The 21385-nt window shown below is 55.4% G+C and overlaps 1 protein-coding gene across 8 annotated transcripts; it reads right to left on the bottom strand.

The window, feature by feature from the left end:
• Positions 1-2147: 2147 nt before the first annotated feature.
• RASGRP2 (RAS guanyl releasing protein 2) lies at positions 2148-21291 on the bottom strand. 8 transcript variants are annotated; one of them, XM_054525674.2, is made up of 18 exons: positions 20775-20921; positions 20170-20319; positions 18639-18782; positions 17840-17942; positions 17264-17326; positions 16787-16918; positions 15852-16002; positions 15475-15648; positions 15191-15307; positions 12607-12888; positions 11757-11834; positions 11290-11412; positions 10860-10975; positions 5289-5430; positions 4997-5033; positions 4092-4271; positions 2532-2599; positions 2148-2367 (listed from the first exon to the last, which is right to left on the bottom strand). In XM_054525674.2, the coding sequence occupies exons 3-17, from the start codon at positions 18709-18711 to the stop codon at positions 2538-2540; spliced, it is 1833 nt and encodes a 610-aa protein (XP_054381649.1). In that variant the 5' UTR covers positions 18712-18782; positions 20170-20319; positions 20775-20921; the 3' UTR covers positions 2148-2367; positions 2532-2537. The 8 variants fall into 8 exon arrangements, with proteins under 8 accessions (XP_054381649.1, XP_054381650.1, XP_054381655.1 ...); XM_054525675.2 differs by having other exon boundaries at positions 2532-2596; XM_054525680.2 differs by lacking the exon at positions 20775-20921 and adding an exon at positions 20576-20665.
• Positions 21292-21385: the final 94 nt, after the last annotated feature.

The following is a 21385-nucleotide window of genomic DNA, read 5'->3' as shown; positions in this document are numbered from 1 at the left end:
GGGTACCCAGGCTGCAAGGAGTTTTTCCTAGGAGTCGAGAAGGGTGATCCCTAAGCCAGGTCCCAGACTTAGGGCCCACTCTGACCTTGGAGACACCCTCAGGGCATCCCCACCAAAGCCAATGAAGGAGCCAGAGAATGGAACTGCTGAGTCAGGGCCTATGAATGCGAAATCGCCTCTCTGACCCCACAGCCCGCTTTCCTGCCCATCCCCCACTGTTCCTCTTCCTGCAGCCTCCTCACACTCACTCATACACACACACACACACACACACACACCCCTTGTCCATCCAGGCATCAGGGCATACAGACAGGTGCAATGGCTCACAGAAACAGACTCAGACCCTTACAGAGGAGGCTGGGCAGGGAGGGAGGTAAGTATGAGCACTTGTCTCCTTTCCCCACCCCCAGCTTTGCCCATCAAGGGTAGAAAAGGTCACCGGACAGCTGCTGCACCTCCCTGTCCCTCCCACCTACGGGGACATCTCTCCTCTCTGCAAGGTCCAAGGTTCAGATTGCCTAAGCATTTGGGACCTGCCACTTCAAGACACACCACACACACACCCACACACCACACACAGGCACCTACCCAATGTGGACAGTTGGGTGATGTGCTGAGCACATGCCCTTCTCCCATGTGTAAAGGCCAGTGGGGACACATGAGGGAGGGGAAACACAGCAGATACAGCACGTCCATGCACACACATGCACATACAATGTGAAGCTTAGATACCAAATTCAGACACATGCAACCATGAAGACTGCTACACGTCACATCCCGGGCAGGCAGAGCTGGACACACATATGCATGCGCGTGCGCGCGCGCACACACACACACACACACACCAGGAAAAGGCCAGACTGGAACTGGAGGGTGGTGAGGAGAGGAGCCGACTGGGCTGCAGGGATGGAGGCAGCGCAGGAGGCAGGCGGCACAGGAGCGAGCTGCTCTTCACAACACAATCACCGTCTGTTGTTATAGCAACTCAGCCCCCAAATCGTGAAACGGATATTACAGCCTCAAGAGGGGGAAGGGCAGAGGGGGCTGAGGACAGAAGGAGGGGCAGGGGGCCACCCGATGCAGAGACAGGGCTGGGGGGCCCAACACAGGGTAGGCCTGCAGGAGAGATATGACCAGGAAAGAGAAGGGAGTGACCCAAAATAAAGAATAGGCCAGGGGGAGTGGGGTCTCAAAGCAGGGATGGATGTGATGTGGGGAAACACTGGGGTGGGGGGCCGGGGCACTCATGGGGGAACTGAGGCCACTGCCAGGCCCACAGATACTGTGCTTCGGAGTTGAAGGTGCTCAGGTCTCTACCCCTAGGACAATCCCACAGCTGCTGTGGGACACCTCCCAGTTTGGGGGACTGAGGAGGTAGTTCCCATTGTCAGGACTGCTGTCTGGAGTCTCCTGATCCCAGGGGCAGCCCGGCCCAGCTTCAGAACCTTTAGTAAACTCCCAGACCAGCCTCAGAGGTGGCCTTAGCCTTCTTCAGGTAGCAGTGACCCCCAAAACCTCCGTGCTGCAGGCTCAGGAGGGAAGAGCTGGGTTGGAAGAAGCCGCCACCGGAGGCTGAAAGCAGGATCGATATGCATTTCCTCTGGAAGTCACTGTCCTTCCGGCTGGCAGCAGCACAAGGCCAGGAGGCTGCAAGGCCGAGGAGTGCAGCCCCCGCCCTGAGGCACAAGCCCAGCAGGGCCCTCGGACTGCCCAGGGCCCTCCCTCCCTTCCCCTACAGCCAGCAACTCTGCGCTGCCCCTCTCCCTCCCAGGATTCCTGCAGCGAGGGCCCTGTTACTGGAAGCGTCCAAGCAGGGGCTGAAAGGCCCCCTGTCCAGCAAGGGAATTTCGGCCTTGGGCTGAAGTCTTTGGGTATGCATGACCACTGGCCCTGCAATTCTCTGGTGCAAAGACCTACTAGTTTCAAGTTTTAGATGTCCAAGGATCTGGTCTCCTCGAGATCCTAGACCCCCCCCAAGATTCTTATGTTCCAAGGGTTTCTGCTTCTAAGATTCTCTCCCCCAAGACTCCAGACACATGAGATTCCAGACCTCCCAAGTTTCTCTGGCTACAAAGTTCTAGCTCCCAAGATTGTCATCCTGTAAAGTATACCATCCCCCCACCCCCCAGGATTCTAGGCGCTGATGGTGAAGGTTAATTACACGGGCCTTTTTATTCCATCTGGAAATACAAATATTCACAAGAGTCTGTACAACCTTAGGGACACCAGCCCTGGCCCTGCCCTCAGCTGCATGCCACCCTCATATCCCACCCCCAGCCCCAGCCTCCTGTCCCAACACCCCCAGGCTCCCTGCTCTGGTTGAAGTATTTTCTCCAAGGCAGGAATGAGTCCTTGATCCAACCACAGCTAGGAAGAGAAAAACAGGTTGTGAGGAAGACACCCCCCCAACAACAAGGTGGTAGCCCACCTGGCTTGGAGCCATTTGGATAAAGCACCCATTTCCCTGATACTCCCCACCCCCACCCCAGCCCTCAGTGGGGAGCTCTGGTGCCAGCTGTGGGAGGACTCACCATCTATTACAAGTGGATGTCAAACACCCCATCCTCCACCGTCTGTACCTCCTCCTCACGGATCTCTGCTGGGAGGGGGATTGCTGCAGAACACACTTCCAGGTCCTTGGGACTTCATCAACCCTTCCCCTCTCCACAGGAGGCATCCACATCATCCCAGAAGCAGACCCATCCACCAAAAATCAATTCCTTGCGTGACCTAACGGCCCAATTTTTTTTTTTTTTTTTTTTTTTTTTGAGACAGAGTCTTTCTCTGTCGCCCAGGCTGGAGTGCAGTGGCGCAATCTCAGCTCTCTGCAACCTCCACCTCCCAGATTCAAGCGATTCTCCTGCCTCAGCCTCCCAAGTAGCTGGGATTACAGGCGCCTGCCACCACGCCCAGCTAATTTTTGTATTTTTGTATTGTAGAGATGAGGTTTTGCCATGTTGGCCAGGCTGGTCTCCAACTCCTGACCTCAGGTGGTCCACCCACCTTGGCTTCCCAAAGTGCTGGGATTACAGGCGTGAGCCACCAGGCCCAGCCTCAGCCCAATTTTTGAGGCTCTTTTTCTATGTTTTTGTTTTGCCACAGCTTTTTCAGCCACAGATTTGTCAGCGCAGTTTGCTTAAATGTCAATTTTGTGTGTATTTCACATTTTAGACCCCAGCACTTCTGGAAGGCTCAATGCAAATGGATTTATCTTTTCTATTTTTGAGGATATATGCCCTGTGCCTGCCTCTGTTTTTTGAGGACTTATGCCAACCCAAACAGTTGTGATCAACTACCTTAGACCCCAGTTTAACATAGTTGTTCAGACTGTTCTCAGCAAAATAATCATTTGGCCAGCTGTCATTCAGCAAACTGACCTAAAACCATCAAAGACCCCAAGAGAGCTGCCAGGACATTATCAGGGCAAGGGACTTTCCCCAGAAGAGCCTCCAGAGCAGCCAGAAAGGGAAAGGCAAGCCAATGGCTCATGTAACACCTTCTCCAATCCTTCGTTAACCCCTCCAACAAAATAAGACTGTAACTGGAATCTTGAAGCCTCTTTCACTTTTATACCTCTTTATAAATTAGGGTCTCTCTTCTCAGCCTCAGAAGGTCCAGGGCTTCCTGGCCACTTTCTGGCACCCTTACCTGTCCCTTCTTTATTTTATTTTTTTTTCTGAGACGGAGTCTCGCTCTGTTGCCCAGGCTGGAGTGCAGTGGCGTGATCTCAGCTCACTGCAAGCTCCGCCTCCCGGGTTCATGCCATTCTCCTGCCTCAGCCTCCCGAGTAGCTGGGACTACAGGCGCCCGCCACCACACCTGGCTAATTTTTTTTTTGTATTTTTAGTAGAGACGGGGTTTCACTGTGTTAGCCAGGATGGTCTCGATCTTCTGACCTCATGATCTGCCTGCCTCAGCCTCCCAAAGTGCTGGGATTACAGACGTGAGCCACCGCACCCGGCCTGTCCCTTCTTTATTATCTCACCACAAAAAGAGAATTTACACTTTGGAATGGCTTCCATCCTGCGTTCTTTGCCCCAATGGCCCTGATCCCTCCCTCCACAAGCCGGTACAGAATGACTCCCTCTTACCTGGAGGCCTGGAGCCTCGCCTGCCAGGGCGGGGCAGAGAGAAGCTGAAGGCGCGGTGATGGTGGCTGTGGGTGGGTGAGGGTGAGGGTGCAGACCCCTCCAGGCTCACACTCTGGGCCCTGCGCCGACACTCGACTGACAGGCGATCCTTGCACTGCTTGTGGCAGTTCACACCACAGGCTGGGGGAGGGCAAATGGAGAGCCAGCCAGGGCCATTGGTCAGAATACCCTCCATCCCATCCCTCAGGCTTGCGCCCCCCCCACCAGGAACCTTTGTTCCTGAGCAGCTGCCCCACCAAAATAAGAGTCTCCTTCCAAAGTGTTCTCCTCCTCCTAATTGTCAGTCTATGCCTTCTCCCATGTTCTCTGTTCCTGGGCAGCTGCCTCATCAAAATAAATGGCCTCTTAAAGGCCACTCCCTTCACATCAATCATCTTGAGCCTCTGATTTTGTGGGGTTTTGGTTTTGGTTTTTTTTTTTTTTTTTTTTTTTTTTGAGACAGAGCCCTCTCTGTTGCCCAGGCTGGAGCGCAGTGGCGTGATCTCGGCTCACTGCAAACCCCGCCTCCCAGGTTCAAGCGATTCTCATGCCTCAGCCTCCCAAGTAGCTGGGATTACAGGTGGTGCCACCACGCCCAGCTACTTTTTGTATTTTTAGTAGAGGCGGGGTTTCGCTATGTTGGTCAGGCTGGTCTTGAACTCCTGACCTCAGGTGATCTGCCTGCCTCGGCCTCCCGAAGTGCTGGGATTACAGGCTTGAGCCACCATGCCCGGCCATGCGCCTCTGATTTCAAGGTACTTCACTCCTCGGCAATTGCCCCACCAAAATAGTAACTCTCCCAAAAAAAAAAAAAAAAAAAAAAAAAAAAACACTGCCCAGCAGCCCTTCCAGTCATTCCATCTCACCTCGGCATTTGAGGCCCTGCTTGTAGATGCCCAGGATCTGCAATAGAGGAGGCGCCGTGGTGGGAGGAGGGATTTAAAGGTGATGACTCTACTTCTTCCTTCTTGAGGGTGAGACTAGGGCTTTAGAGCCCGCCTCAGGGCCAGGGGCAGAACCACAGGAGGAGAGGCAAATGGAATTAACCAGGTTTTCCTGGCTTGAGAAGGGTTCTGGCAGAGGCGGGGCCACAAGGGAGGGTGGGGCCGGGGCTGGAGGGGCGTGGCTTGGGCCGTGAGCCGGGAAAGGGGCTCTCACCAGGGCTTTGCAGTGGCGGCAGGCGACAGGGCGCAAGGAGTTGCTCTCCTGGAAGTTGTGTACGAAGCCCATGCGGCCCCCCAACACGGAGCTGGAGCGCAGGAAATAGGAGACCATCTCCTCCCTGCTGATGCAGCCATCCCTGTGGGGAGTTGCAGGGGCGTCTCAGCTCGGGCCCTCCCCAGGACCATCCACCGCTGGCCTAACCCATCCCACTGTTACCAGTGTCCTCATGGAACTCCTGATTTTGGACTCCTGGTGCAGAGTAAAGAAAAGGCGGCACTGGACTAGGGGTCAGGCAGATGTGGGAACTGCCGCTAACCAGTGTGTGGTCTTGGGCCAGTCCCTTTCTCTGGGTTCCTTCTCAGAACAGTGGCCTGTCCTGCCCACTTCACACTTGGTGTGCAAACTAAAAGGACTGTGTGCAACACCAGTCGGGAGCCCTGAGCAGGGAGAACTCTCTAATGAGTTCTAGGACCAGGAGAGATTGGGAGAAATCGCATCCCTCCCTCTCCTGCATCATCCTGCTGGAAAGACACCTGTAAATCCAGGGTTTCCCACATAACCCAGGGCTTTCCGCAGAAGCCCTTTTTCACCTGTGAATACGTTTTACGGAAAGAATGAGCACGTGTTCTAGACACAGACCTCAGTTCAAATCGCAGCTCTACTTCCCTGCCTCTTGACCCATAGTGGAGTAATCTCCCTGTCCCTCCGTTTCCTTATCTATATATAAATGGGTGTAATGATCATTCCTACATTTCATAGGATTTTGGTGAGGATTACATTAGATAATGCATGTGAAGTTTTACAACAGTGTCTGCACAGATAGGAGGGTCCTCAGCCACCAAGTGCTATTCCCATCGGGACTGGCCCTCGCTTGAGACTCCCACCTGCTTTTGAGGGGGCTCATAATGTGTGATCCAGGTGGTCCATCAAATCAAGGGAGCATTAGGATAACTGGCCATTTGAAAAAAATATAGGGCCTAGCACAGTGGCTTACGCCTGTAATCCCAGAACTTTGGGAGGCCGGGGCGAGTGGATCATGAGGTCAGGAGTTCGATACCAGCCTGGCCAACATGGCAAAACCCCATCTCTACTAAAAATACAAAAAATTAGCCAGGCATAGTGGTGGGCACCTATAATCCCCGCTACTCGGGAGGCTGAGGCATGAGAATCACTTGAACCTGGGAGGTGGAGGTTGCAGCAAGCCAAGATCATGCCACTGCACTCCAGCCTGGGTGACACGGCAAGAGACTCTGTCTCAAAAAGAAAAGAAAAGAAAAGAAAAGAAAAAAAATATAAGCCTACCCAGGAGGTGGAGGTTGCAGTGAGCTGAGATCACACCACTGCACTCCAGCCTGGGCAACAGAGCAAGACTCCGTCTCAAAAAAAAAAAAAAAAAAAATACAAGCCTACGTTCTTCATACTGTGCATGAAAACTAAATTCTCACTGTTCTCACTGGACTTTTTGTAGACACTCATGCAAAAAATAAAATTATAAAATTATCTGAAAAGATATAAGACAGGGCGGGCAAGGTGGCTCACGCCTGTAATCCCAGCATTTTAGGAGGCCAAGGCCGTCGGATCACTTGAGGTCAGGAGTTCGAGAACAGCCTGGCCAACATGGTAAAAACCTGTCTCTACTAAAAATACAAAAATTAGCCATGCATGGTTGCGGGCATATATAATCCCAGCTACTCGGGAGGCTGAGGCACGAGAATTACTTGAACCTGAAAGGTGGAGGTTGCAGCGAGCCAAGATCATGCCACTGCACTCCAGTCTAGGTGACATGGCAAGAGACCCTGTCTCAAAAAAAAAAAAAAAAAAGAAAAGATATAAGATAATAATTTTATAATCTTGAGGGGCTGAGGGCCTTTCTACACAGAACACAGATCCAAGAAGCCAGAAAGGAAAAGACTGACATATTGAGCACACAAAAGTTTTTAAATTTTATATGGAAAAAGACAACATAAATGACAGACAGGGAGAAAATATTTGCAAACACATTCAACAGCAAAGGGTTAATATCTATTAACAGAGATTCTAAAAATCAATGAGATAAAGACCAACAAACCCAGTAGAATAATGGACAAGGAATCTGAACAGTCAATTGACAGAAGAAATAAATGGCCAATAAACATATGAAAAGATACCCTACTCCCATTAGTATTAAAGAAATGCAAATTTAACCAAGATACCATTTGCCAATGAGAATGGCAAAATTGTGAAGCTTTTTATAGCATCCACTGTTGGCGAGGAAGTTGGGAAGCAGGCACTTGTATGCTGCTGATGGGGGTGCAAACTGGTACAACCTTGTCTGAGGTCAGTTTGGCAGTCTCTCTCCTAATTTAGAATGTGCATATCTTTTGATCCAATTATCCCACTTCTAGGAATTTCTCCTACAGAAATACTGGCCTGAGTGGATCAGTAAAAGGACGTTCATGGCAGCCTGGCATACAATCCTAGTGAAAAACTGGAACAGTCTAACTGTCCATCAGCAGGAGGATGGTTAGGGAAATGATGGACTAACCGCACAGTGGAATACTCTGCAGCTGTTCTAATGAATGAGGTAGTTCTACATGAATGCACATGGAAAGATGTCTGTGATCAAGGGTTAAGTGGAAAACAAGCACAAAGACGAAAAAAAACAAAAAGCAAGGCGTGAAGTTCTGTCACGATGGTGATTTTTAGGCCGGGTGCACAGTGGCTCATGCCTGTAATCCCAGCACTTTGGGAGGCCGAGGTGGGCAGATCACCTGAGGTGGGTGGATCACCTGAGGTGAGGTCAGGAGTTCGAGACCAGCCTGGCCAACAAGGTAAAACTCCATCTCTACTAAAAATACAAAAATTAGGCCAGGCGCGGTGGCTCACGCCTGTAATCCCAGAACTTTGGGAGGCCGAGGCGGGTGGATCACCTGAGGTCAGAAGTTCAAGACCAGCCTGCACAACATGGTGAAACCCCATCTCTACTAAAAATACAAAATTAGGCTGGGTGAGGTGGCTCACACCTGTAATCCCAGCACTTTGGGAGGCTGAGGCTAGCGGATCACGAGGTCAGGAGATCGAGACCATGGTGAAACCCCGTCTCTACAAAAAATACAAAAAATTAGCCGGGCGCGGTGGCGGGTGCTTGTAGTCCCAGCTACTCCGGAGGCTGAGGCAGGAGAATGGCATGAACTTGGGAAGCAGAGCTTGCAGTGAGCCGAGATCACGCCACTGCACTCCAGTCTGGGTGACAGAGTGAGACTCTGTCTCAAAAAAAAAAACAAAAAAACAAAAAAAAACAAAATTAGCCGGGCGTGGTGGCAAGCGCCTGTAATCCCAGCTACTCGGGAGGCTGAGACAGGAGAATCGCTTGAACCCGGGAGGCGGAGGTTGCAGTGAGCCGAGATCACGCCACTGTACTCCAGCCTGGGCAACAAAGAGAGAAACTCTGTCTCAAAAAAAAAGAAAAAGGAAAAAAATTAGCCAGGTCTGGGGGCGGGTACCTGTAATCTCAGCTACTCGGGAGGCTTGGCATGAGAATTACTTGAACCTGGGAGGCAGAGGTTACAGTGAGCCAAGATCATGCTATTGCACTCCAGCCTGAGCAACAAAGTGAGAGTCTATCTCAAAAAAAAAGAGAGGGTGATTAAAAAAAAAAAAAGAAAAAAGAGAACTCACTACAGGTACCTAGATGCTGCCTAAAGATATATCAACAATTGCTGTAAATGCATAGATAATTTTATAAGAAAGAAATGGAAACACCCAAGTTCCAGAAACAAAGAGGGAGCTTTACAATGAAGCGGTGAGCTGGGCCTGGTCCTGGGAGCCGGTGCTGGTCTCCCTCCTGCCGAACCAGGTGCTAGGTTTTGATACCCAACCAGGGCTTCTCCCTCACCAACACACACACACACACACACACAGCCTGGGGCCTGCAGGAGGTGGAGGGTTAAGGCTGAGACCGCTGCATGAAGCTGAGGCCTCCATCGTCTCAAAGGGTCATTCTCACTGAAAAGGTGGTCTAGATAAAAATCCACCCACCAACTCAGGGAGAAAACATGGAACTCAACTACCTCTGCCTAAAATCTGGGAGAAGAAATAAAGCAGCTATGATAAAAGCCACAAGCAGAACTGGATTTATACTTTAATCCTGTTTGTCCATGAAACAGACACCAAACAAACAAAATCTCTATCAATGTGCACCTGCCTGGGAAAAGAAGACTGGAAGAACCCACATACTGCCAAGCTTAATATTGTTAACAGTGCTTAATCATGGCAACTTCTACCAGTGCAAAAGGAAAGAGGGGACTTTCATTTCTTCCTTTTTTTTTCTTTTTTTTTTTTTTTTGATGGGGGTGGTCTCGCTCAGTCACCCAGGCTGAAGTGCAGTGGTGTGATCACAGCTCACTGCAGTCTCAACCTCCTGGGCTCAAGGGATCCTCCTGCCTCAGCCTCCTGAGTAGCTGGGACTACAGGCACATGCCACCCACATCCAAAAAAATTTTTTTTAGGCTAGGAGCAGTAGCTCATGCCTGTAATCCTAGCACTTTGGGGGGCCGAGGCAGGTGGATCACTTGAGGTCACGAGTTTGAGACCAGCCTGGCCAACATGGTAAAACCCCATCTCTGCTAAAAATACAAAAATTAGCCAGGCGCAGTGGTGCATGCCTGTAATCCCAGCTACTCAGGAAGCTGAAGCAGGAGAATCACTTGAACCCAGGAAGTGGAGGTTGCAGCGAGCCGAGATTGTACCACTGCACTCCAGCCTGGACAACAGAGTGAGACTCTGTCTCAAAAATAATAATAATAATTTTTGTAGAGACAGGGTCTTACTATGTTGCCCAGGCTGGGCTCAAACTCCTGGCCTGAATTGATCCTGCCACCTCAGTCTCCCAAAGTGCTAGGATTACAGGCGTGAGCCACCGCACCTGGCCTCTCACTTCTTACTTTAAACACTTTGTTCACTATAAATGTATTTTACCACCTAGATTTTATTTTACCATGGATTTTTGTAATGTGGAAATAAAAAACAACAGATTTTTGAAATACAGGTAACAAAAAATAAATCGAGCTGAGATGGACTCTAAATTTTGAATGGAGTTTTTTCTGCTCAGCAAAAATAGGGCACGAATCTGGCTTCAGGGGGCATGTTTAACCTACTTCAGAGAACCAGCTGTTTTTCCAAATTGTCAGCATATGAACTGTTGATAAGCAACTGGGTACTGCTAATTACAAACCTTTCTTATCTATTCATTAGAACAGACTATCCAGGAGCTCAAGTTGCCCACACTTCTTGACAGCTGTGAGCTCCACAAATAAAACAGCACTTTTGTAGCCACAGTCCCCAGGTCACAGCCTTTGCAAGACTCAGGTGGAGCCCCCCATCTGTCTGAATTTGTGAGATACCACTGCGCCTCCACAGCTGGCAGCCTCTCCTCTCCACAAAAGCAAGTGCCCCTTCCCACACTGGCAGCTTCCCAGGCCAAGATCGTCTGGCTCAGTGACCTCATCTTGCATACAAGAAACTGAAGCCCAGACAGAAGTGGGCTGGGTTGCCTTCCCTCTCCCCCAGGTCCCCAGCCCTCCTCACTGGTTCTGGTCGAGGTCCCCAAAGGCGCTGAGGTAAGGGAAGTTCCCACGGATGATCTGGAATTCTTCCTGTGAGATGTGGCCATCCCCATCGACGTCAAAGTTCCGGAACACAGACTGGGGCACGCAGAGGGACACGCAGAGCCGAAAGAGGGGAGAGTAAAGGGGACATCAGGTCCTGTCCCTTCCCACGTTCCCAGTCCATTTGATGAGGTGTGTCTCAGAGAGGTCTCTGACGCCACCCCCCTTCCATACCTCCACCCCCACCCTACCCAGGGGCACCTCAGCCCCGTGCAGCTGGCCTGCCAGGCCCTGTGACTCCTGGGGGCTGAGTGCTGGGTCTTGAACAGGACACTCATGCTGGCTTCCAGGGCAGTGCTCCGGCAAACTGGCCTCTCCCCACACACTGCTCAGGCTCCGCAGGAGCTCACCTCCACCATCTTCTCGATGTGCTCCACCACGAGGGCCTGATCCAGCTTGGGTTTGGCAGCCGATGTCCACTCCTCCAGCACCGGGGGCCGGGGTGGTGGGGTGCAACTCGTGGGGCTGGTTGGCTATGGAAATGGTCAGGCCTGAGCTAGGGCCAGAGGCAGGGGGAGCCCAGAGGGGAGCCCAGAGTTTTTTCTGCTCAGCAAAAATAGGGCATGAATCTGGCTTCAGGGGGCATGTTTAACCTACTTCAGAGAACCAGCTGTTTTTCCAAATTGAAAAACACAGAGGAACACAGAGGGGAATCCCTGGGAGAGGGAAGTCTGCCCAACGCTACTGCCCTACCCCCAGGATGCCTCTGTCCTACAAGACGGATGGGTGAGATGGCTGCTAAGAACTCTTCCCGTCCTCACATCCTGGGATTCTCAGGAGGGAGGGGCAGAGTGGACAGGAAGGAGTACCCCCTCACCGAGGACTTGGAGCGTGGCTCCCGCTGCAGGGACAGCTGGTACAGCTCATCCTCCGTCTGATACTGATCCAGAGACACCTGGGACACACAGGTCTGATCACACCCACTGGCCCCTGCCCACGGCCACAGAGCCCAGGGCCAAAGGTCCACCTAGAGGCCACGGCTCAGCTCAGAGCTCGGGTCAGAAGCTAGACTCAGGACAAAGCCTGGCTTAGAACACAGCACAGCAACCCCACGCCGTCCCAGCACGCAGATCAAACCACAGCATGGCCCCAAACCTTGAACACAACATATTGCCAAGATGTCAGGGAAGAAGCCAGGTCAGAACCCAGCCAGAAGCTCTGATTTCAACCCTGATCCCCTCCAGAGCCCAGAAGCAGCTAAGAATCCACTCCAAACCTTAACACTTAAGCCTCAGCCCAATGTCTAGAACCTTGTCCGGATCTAAACCAGAACCCAACTCCCACCCTAGACCCCAATATAAAGTGCAAAGCCAAGCCCAGAACTTCACTCCGAGCCCAGGGCCATGCTTAGAAACCACCCCTGCCCACAGAATGCAGAGCTTGGCCCAGCCCTAGAACACAGCCCATTGCCAGAACTCAAGCCGGGACCCAGGCCCAGTTCAAACTGCCCACAGTCCACATACCAGCCTGGATATCAGACCTCAGTCCACAGCCCCAGCCAGAGCCTGGACCCCTCCTCAGCATCCACTCCAAACCCCAGAGCCCACGCTAGATCTCAGTTTCTTGGCCAGAACCCAGAGCCCCAGGCCACACCCACAGCCAGGACCTGGGGAAACTGTCAACCCCTGGTGCCCAGCTCCCCACCTCCCTGCCCCCTGGCTCCTCACCGTGAGCAGGCTCAGCAGGTCGGGGTTGGCCTGTACTGGTGGCCGCAGGCTGGTCACCATGGCCAGCTCCTCCAGGATGCTAAAGAGCTGCTTCATCTTGGCCCCGTTGAGCCGGGTCCGGGCTGGGTCCAGCCAGTCAGGCAGTGCCAGCTGCAGGGCCACCAGGTCCTTGAGGTGCACACCCAGGATAGGGAAGCGGAAGCCCACACAGGCTGCCAGCCGACGCCGGTAGTTGCCATAGTTGCCTGTTGCCGTCACTAGTTCCGTGAGACCCTCCCAGAGCTGGGGACAAAGGACAGAGGGGTCATACCCCCACAACTATCCTCCCTACCTCAGCCCTGGAAATGTAGGAGTAGATGAGGAGGAGTCAGGGTCAGGGACAGGTGAAAGAGTAAAATCCTCCCTTACTGTCCCCCACGACTGGCTCTCTCAGCCCCTGGGGATTGAATTCATTGCCATGAATTCAAGGCAATACTCACTGCCAAAAGCACCACACTTCTAAACCAGGCCTGGACACAGGGTATCATCAACATTTAACAGGAGAAACAGAGGCTCAGGGAGGCAAGGCAGCACAGGACTATGACCTGGAAGAACATACTCAGCCACCCCCTCCAAACAGCAGAAACTGGAAAAACCAGCTGGGTGTGGTGGCTCACACTTGTAATCTCAGCACTTTGGGAGGCCACGGCAGGTGGATGAGGTCAAGAGATGGAGACCATCCCGGCCAACATGGTGGAAACCTCGTCTCTACTAAAAAAATAACAAAAAATTAGCCGGGTGTGGTGGTGCATGCCTGTAGTCCCAGCTACTCGGGAGGCTGAGGCAGGAGAATCGCTTGAACCCGGGAGGCAGAGGTTGCAGTGAGCCAAATTAGTGCCACTGCACTCCAGCCTGGCGACAGAGCAAGACTCCATCTCAAAAAAAAAAAAAAAAGAAAGAAAAGAAAAGGAAAAACCCCAACATTCAACAATAGAATCAATACATAAATTGGGGTAGGCTGGGGGCAGTGGCTCACACCTGTAATCCCAGCACTTTGGGAGGCTAAAGCGGGTGGATTGCCTGAGCTCAGGAGTTCAAGACCAGCCTCGGCAACATGGTGAAAGCCTGTCTCTACAAAAAATTAGCCAGACGTGGTGGTACAAGCCGATAATCCCAGCTACTCAGGAGGCTGACGCACGAGAATCACGTAAACCCAGGAGACGGAAGTTGCAGTGATCTGAGATCTCGCCACTGCACTCCAGCCTGGATGACAGAGAGAGACTCCATCTCAAAAAAATAAATAAATGAATGAATTGGGGTAGACATACAATAAAATATTATATGGCAATGAAAATGAAAAAACAATTGCTCCACATAACAGAATGAAAAGACTCTCAGAACCATGTGGAATGAAAGAAGCAAGACATAAAATAACACAAACAACATTCCATTCATAGAAAGTTCAAAACAGACAACAAAAAGCCCCACATTGTTTTGGACCGCATACCTACATGGTGAAGCTATAAAAAAAAGCAAGATCATCATTGCAAAAGTCGTGGGGAGGGAGTTATGCTCTAAAGTGCTGGGCGCTTGGGGGCCTGGCAAGGTTCTATTTCCCAACCCGGCCAGTAGTTAATGTTTTCTTTACAATTTTTCTTTAAACTATTCATATGTTTTTATACACTTTTCTTTTTTTTTAGATGGAGTCTCACTCTGTCGCCCAGGCTGGAGTGTAGTGGCACGATCTTGGCTCACTGCAACCTCTGCCTCCTGAGTTCAAGTAATTCTCCTCTTGCCTCAGCCTCCCAAGTAGCTTGGATTACAGGCACGTGCCACCATGCCTGGCTAATTTTTGTATTTTAGTAGAGATGGGGTTTTGCCATGTTGGCCAGGCTGGCCTCAAACTCCTGACCTCACGTGATCCGCCCACCTCAGCCTCCCAAAGTGCTGGGATTACAGGTGTGAGCCACCACGCCCAGTCTCATATGTTTTTATATACTTTTCTATATGTATATTACTCAATACTTCAAAATACTTCAAAAATAATAATAAATGAAGGAGAAAGAAAAGAAGAAAGTACAAATGGCAAGGCACAATGGCTCAAGCCATAATCTCAGCACTTTGGGAGACCAAGGCAGGCGGATCACTTGAGCCCAAGAGTTCAAGACCAGTCTGGGCAACATGGCAAAACCCGATCTCTAAAAAAAAAAAATTAATAACAATACAAAAATTAGCCAGGCATGGTGGCGTACACCTGTAGTCCCAGCTACTCAGGAGGCTGAGGTGGGAGGATCGACTGAGCTCAGGAGTTCAAGGCTGCAGTGAGCTTGTGATTGCACCACTGAACTCCAGTCTGGACAACAGAGAGAGACCCTGTCTTAAAAAAAAAAAAAAAAAAAAAAGTACTAGCTTTGGGGTCCATGACAACCTGTGAGCCCCGACTCTGCTGTTGCCATTGTGCAAACTGAGAAAAGCACTTAACCCCTCTGAGCCTCCATTTCCATATCTGTCAAATGAGGACAGCTGTGCCCAGCCCCCAGTGCTGCTGGGAGGACCCAGTGAAGACAGATCTGGGAAGCACCAGCCCCTCCCCAGTCCCAGGCACCTTGATGGTCTCAGGGCTAACGTGGCTGTGGGTCTCCTTGAGGCGGGAGATGGAGCTGTGGCTCAGGCCCCCGACCACTGCCATCAGTGTGTTGAAGTTCTGCAGCTGCAGCAGCTTCTGGAAGGCAAATGGGGAGGGAGAGGCAGGGAGTCACTGAGTGGGCCCAGAATTTGGCCCAGCTTACCTAGAGAGAAGGCAGTGGGGCAGTGGGTTAGGGGAAGGGAAGGGTTGGCCTGACTGGCATGTGGGGTGGTTGGGAGACACAGGGAGGGAGAGGCAGGCACCTCCGCCACGTGGACAAAGTGTGTGATGACCAGGGCCCGCTGCGGGGCTGTGGGTTTGCTGAGGATCATGAGCTGCACCCACTGCGAGACGCTGTTGAAGAGGGAGATGAATCGCTCCAGGACGGGGTTGTCCACAGTGCAGCCATGAGTCACAAAACTGTGATAGTCCTGAAACTGGGGGCAGGAGGAGTGGCCTCAGCACCTTGCCAGCCTCTCCCCTCACTGATGGCCACTCCTCACCCTCCAGCTGACCTTCAGTGGTTTCACAGAAACCCCTCATGCACCCTGTGACCCAGCCTATCCCAGGGACCCTGCCCCTCCTAGAACCCCCTTCCAGCCCACATTGGACCCCTGACCCCCCAACCCTCGAGCCACACCAGGATCTTGCAGAAGGAGCGATACTCCAAGTAGGTGAGATGCTCCGCCAGCTCCATGGGCTCCAGGTGGTCAAACAACAGGGACATCTTGCGCTTTTTCTGTCCCACAGGGTTCCGCTGAGTCACCTGCCGCTTCCACTTGTAGGTAGGGCTGGGGGGGCAGGGGTAGTGAGCCCTTTGCTGGACATGCGCGTGCCCCGTGGCCCCCCACTCACACAGACACACCATTCACGCTGACTGAGGACCTACATAATGCGAGGCACTGTCCTAGGCACGAATGTACCCAGTCCCAGCAACTCCTCCTCATCTCCCCCCACCCTGTCATGCACTCAACACACGTTTATGAACAACGTACTCTGTGCCAGGCACTGTGCTAGGCGCTGGGAATACAGAGATGAGTAAGACACGGTTCCTGCCCTCGAGGAGCTCACAGTCTACTGAGGGAGACAGACACAGAAACACATGATCACAAAACAGCGTGACACATGTACAGAGGTCTTTGTACAGGAGTCTGTACAAAGTGCCATGGAGAACAGAGGAGGGAACGACAAATTCTACCCCGGAAGAGCCCCGAACCCTCAGAGCCCACGGAGACTTCATGCCTGAGCTGAGTCTTGGTAACACGGAGGAGGCAGCAAGGGGGATGATATGAGCAGAGCACCATGGTGGGAAAGGACTCGGAAGCTCAGCCGACGGGGAGCCGACCCAACGCAGCTACAGGAGGAGGTGTGTGGGATGGGCGGTGGCAGTGGAAGATGAGGCAGGAACGCCAAGCTGCCCAGAGGAGGCATACTGAAGGCAATAGGGAGCCATGGAAGGTTTTTAAGCGAGAGAGCGACATGAACCTCACTCATTCAGTTCAACAGACATTTATTAAGCACAGATGGTATAGGATACTGAGTGCCCCCCCAGTCCTCTGTGCTCCCCCCACGCACACGCTGTCTATGTCGATGAGGCTGCTGTGCCGCAGGTTCCCTTCTTGGTCTAGCAGAGCCTTCAGCTCCTTGATCTGCTCAGCCAGCTCCGGGTTCAAGTCAAACTCCGCTGGGAAGGCGGAGATCCAGTACCTGGAGGAGCAGGGAGTCACCCAAGATAGCCCTTCCCCCACCATCACCCAGCAGGCTGCAAGGAGCTATTTGAGATTGCAGCAAAAAGAGCCTCAAACTATGGTTCCAGCTCTTTCCTTCTCAAAGTGTACATCAGACCCTTGAGACAACCACCCGCACTGCGCAGAAAAGAAAACTAAGGCCCAGACCCAGGAAGGGGAGAGCCTGTGGCAGCACAGCCCACCCGGACAAGCCAGGGTTCAAACCCACTCCCAGAAGCAGCGCCCTGCCCCCTCCTCCAGACCAGCCTGAAGCCAGAGAGAAGGGAGAAAGGGGAGGGGCTAGAGCCCCAGAGGAAAGACTCACCTGACCAGGTGGCACGTTTTCACCTGCAGGGAATTGGAGTTGTCCTTCCGGGATTGTTGGTAGGTGAAGGAGAGAGTTAAGGAGGCCGCTTAACTCTAGAAAGGGAGGCCTGAGTGGAGGGAGGCTGGGGGCGGGCCCTGGTTCTAGGAGACACGTTCTAGGGATGGGGCTGCGCTCTGCGGAGATGCTGGGGGTGAGGCCTGAGCTCTGGGAGGGGTTGGAGGTGGAGGTGGAGGTGGAGGACTAGGTGCTGAGGGAGGCTGAGAGCAGAGCCTGGGCTCTGGGAGAGATAGATGCACGGGGCGGACCCAGGCCTGGAGCAGGGGCAGGCCCTAGACTCTAGGGAGGAGGAGGGCAAGGCGTCGGCGGGGGACAGAACCTGGGGACAGGGCCGAGTCGCCAGGAGCAAGGAGGGGGCAGAGCCTAGGCCCTAGTTGGAGGCTGGGACGACGCCTGAGCTCTGGGATAAGGAGCGGCCTATACTTAGGAGCCAGGCTCATTCTGCGCCTGGGCTGGGCAGAGGGGCTGCACATGGGCTCCGACGGCAGGGACCTTGGCAAGGCCGGCGAAGGATATATGTGGAGCAGCTTGGCCGCCAGCTGAGAGGAGGGGATGTACCAGGGGTGCATCATGAGGAACATGCGCACCAGCTGCGGGTCCCGCACCTTCCCGGAGTCATCTGACTCCGAAGGATCAAAGACAGGTGGCTGAGCTGGGTCCGCAGCTACCATGCCTCATCCCCACCCCGCAGCCCGCCAGGTATCGGCCCTTCGGGTGCACGCTCGACCCCGCCCACCTCCTGTTTGCCCAGGACTCCGAGAGCAGGAGGCAAATTAGAGAGGAAAGGTGTGGTGGGCGAGGGATAGGCAGGCCCTGAGGACTGGAGGAGGAGAGCGCCCGAGCCGCCCATCGTCCGGAGGGGAACCAGCTGGGGCGGAAGGAGCCTGGGTTCCCCGGGGTCAAGAATGCAGAGGTCATTTCCTGAGCGCTTGGGGGAAGGGGCACCCCTTCACCAGATAAGCCGCCCCCCATTAGCCGGAAACAGCTCCCAGGCCGGAGATAGCGAGTTCCTCCGGATTCCCCGGGAGACAGATAATGCCCCTCAAGTGTCAGAGTCCGGGACCCGGCCCTCCCTTCGCCGCCGCTGGGGAAGGCTAGAGAAGGGAGACCTCATCTGTCTGAAGGGCGTGCATCTCTCTGCCCTGCGATGCGAAGGAGGCTTTCGTTAAAGAGACTGCACGCTGCGGAGCTGGGTGGGTCCGGGCCAGGGCGGGTCCAGGCCAGGGCTGTGCCCTGGACTGTGCCTGGGAGGCAGGGACCCGGGCTCAGACTCGGGGCTAGGCTCAGGCTCCGTGTGCCCTCCCGAGCCACTCACCGAAGGCTTCGATGCACCCGCGGAGCAGCTCCTCCACCGTGCAGCCCTTGTCCAGGTCCAGGGTGCCCGCCATGGCCGCCGGCGCGGGGTGGGCTGGGCCCAGGCTGCGCTCCGGGAGCCTCCCACGGGGCTCGGACCGAACCCCTGTCCCAGGAGAGGCAGAGCGGGAGTCTGCGGAGGCGCTGGCGGGGGAGCGGCCCCGCGGGCAGAAACGGGGCGGGGCGGGCACGCCCCCTGCTGGGCAGGGGCGGAGTTGTCCGCCGCGGCCACTCCCGGGGTTAAACGGTCTGGCCCTGGATGGTGCAACCCGCCAGTTGGGAAACGGACCCGCAGAGAGGCTTCCGGCCCACCCTCGGAGTCGCGGGAGGGCCGAGGGGCTTCACGAGGATGGGGACGAACCAAGATCCCAGGACTGGCTGGCGCCCAGCCCCACGCAGGGCGCCTTCTCCTCGCGCCCTCTCCCCAGAGGCACCTGCAGCACCCCGCAGCTCGGCTCTGCGCTCCTCCCGCTTCCCTCCCTCCACAGCCTCCCTTCCCCCGCAGGGTTATTTTGGGAACCCAGAGCCTGAGGGGACCTCGGAGGAATTTCTCCTGGTATGGGAGGGGGAAGGAGAGAACCCAGGCGTCCTGCCCGCCTCGCCCCCTCCCGGGAGCCCGGGAAGGCGAGGCGGGGCTGCGGCAGCCCCCAGGGGCCTGCCCTAGGGAAGGCGGACTGGATGGGAGAGGAACATTCCTGGGGCGGGGGGAGCCCGCTGCGGCCAGGAGGCGTCAGCGGGAAGCCTGAGCCTGGGAACTGAGCGCTCCCAGGCCACCTCCGCAAAGGTCCCAGGGGTCCCGGCTCAGCTCGTCCACAGGCCCTCTTCCTCCCTATCCCCAGCTCCTGACCCCGGCCCCGCACAGGCGAACTGTGAGCGCGCACGGAGCAGGGTGTCCAGAGGGGGGCGCCCGCGCCGAGGGTGGCCGATGGGTTCATGACACCATTAGCAAGTCCGGTCACTGGCGGGGTCATACGCACCCTGGCAGGGGCAAATACTCCACACCCGAGTTATTCGTCGGAGGCCGGGGACCTACGTGGAGGTGCAGGCGCCCGCACTTAACACGCACCGGGCCACAGGCACCGGCCTCCCATCCTCCGTCTCTCACACACAATGGCACCCACGCCCTGTGCACACCTGCACGAAGAAACCCTCAGGCACACATACCCGCTCGTCCACCCCAGAATGAAAACTCGCGGACGAGGTCGCCTCCTGGACCAGCTGTTCAATTGAGCCAGGCCAGCCTTGAGTCCCGCGGCCACACAGGCGCTGACATCCTCACACGTGTGCACACACGCAAAGCAGTGCCTCTCCACGCATGTACACTCCCACACACATGCACACACCCCCATGGGTGCGCACGCCCATTCCGTCGTCCCCCTCCCATTTGCGGTGCAGGGCCCGCCCTGCGGCCCCAGCGCCCTGACTCCCCTCACTCCCAGATTTTGGCAGAGCCTTGCCCCACGGAAAGGTATCCCGGCCCTACACATACTCACTCCCCCAGGCTGGAGGACGGGGGAGCTCCTGTACGGAGTTCTCAGGCGGACTTTTCCTGGGAGCCACCCAGAGCCGTCCCCGCCTGGCTCTGCCGCTTCCTCGTGTGACCTTGAGAATCACTTGGCCTCTGGGAGCCTCAATTTTCTCATCTGTCAAATGGGGGTACGCGGGGGAGGGCCCCGCTGGAACGTGGCGGGGAAAAGCCGGGTGCACCGTGGAGGTCCTCCGCCCTCCGGGGATCCAGCGCGCCTTAGCTCTCGTGGCCGCTGCCCCCTCTCCCAGACCCGGGCCGCAGACTCCCCACCGCTCGCCGCCCCCAGCCCGCCCGCGCCGCCCTGGGGGGGGGGGGTCGCTGGGGGCCGCGCCCTCCTTCGCCTGGCGCCCCGCCCGCGCTCGCCCACTCACTCTTGGGACCTGCCGCAAGGAGCCCGCACCGGCCTGGCCGACCCCACCTCCGTGCGCTCCCGCCCGCCGGCCTCGCTGCGGCTACGGCTCCCGCCCGCTCTCCACGCCGCGGCCCCGCTCCCCGCCTTCCCGCCCCCGCCCCCGCGCCGGGCCGCCCCCTCCCCCCTCCGCCCCTCCGCCCCTCAGCGGAGCTCCGCACCGCCGGCTGCGCCACCCCCACCGGGGGCTCCCTCTCGCCCCGCACGCGGCGGTCCCTGCGGCAGCTTAACCCCTCCCCTGCCACGCCGCCCGGGAGGCCAGGGCCGCGGGCGGGGGGCTGCGCCAGTGGCTGCCCCGAGGGTGGGCGACCGGAGGCCCCGCCGCCCGGGACGCGGAGGGGGGACCGAAACGAAGAGCCCCTCCCCCACCGCGGACGCCCCCATGCCCCCCGCCCTGCCTGGGTGTCGGGTGGAGGAAGCCGGGAGGGGCAGGAAGCGGACTGCGGTGGGGAAGGGGCGCCCCGCCCAGCCCCCAGCTCGGGTTCCTGTTTTCGAGACAAACTGTTCCCACGGGGCTAACCCGGCCCTGGACCGGGCGTCTTCCTGCAGGCAGCGGGTGGCACAGGCCTAGTGGAGGTCGGGGGCGTGGGGACAGCTGGTCCTTGAGATAGTCTGGGGGAGGGGCTAGGACAAGATGGGAACATTTTGGGGAGAGGGGCCTGTGGGGAGAGAGGAATGAAATCGTGGCTACCTGGAGACACGGCCTTGATGTCTGGGAATGGGGGCGGGGGGCCCAGTTAACACAGGAGGAACGGGGCCCCGGAAGCCTGGC

The sequence above is a fragment of the Pongo abelii genome, chromosome 9, assembly GCF_028885655.2.
Source record: "Pongo abelii isolate AG06213 chromosome 9, NHGRI_mPonAbe1-v2.0_pri, whole genome shotgun sequence".
Classification (NCBI taxonomy): domain Eukaryota; kingdom Metazoa; phylum Chordata; class Mammalia; order Primates; family Hominidae; genus Pongo; species Pongo abelii.
The sequence above is the reverse complement of the archived record's forward strand: the minus strand, read 5'-3'. Positions and strand labels throughout refer to the sequence as shown.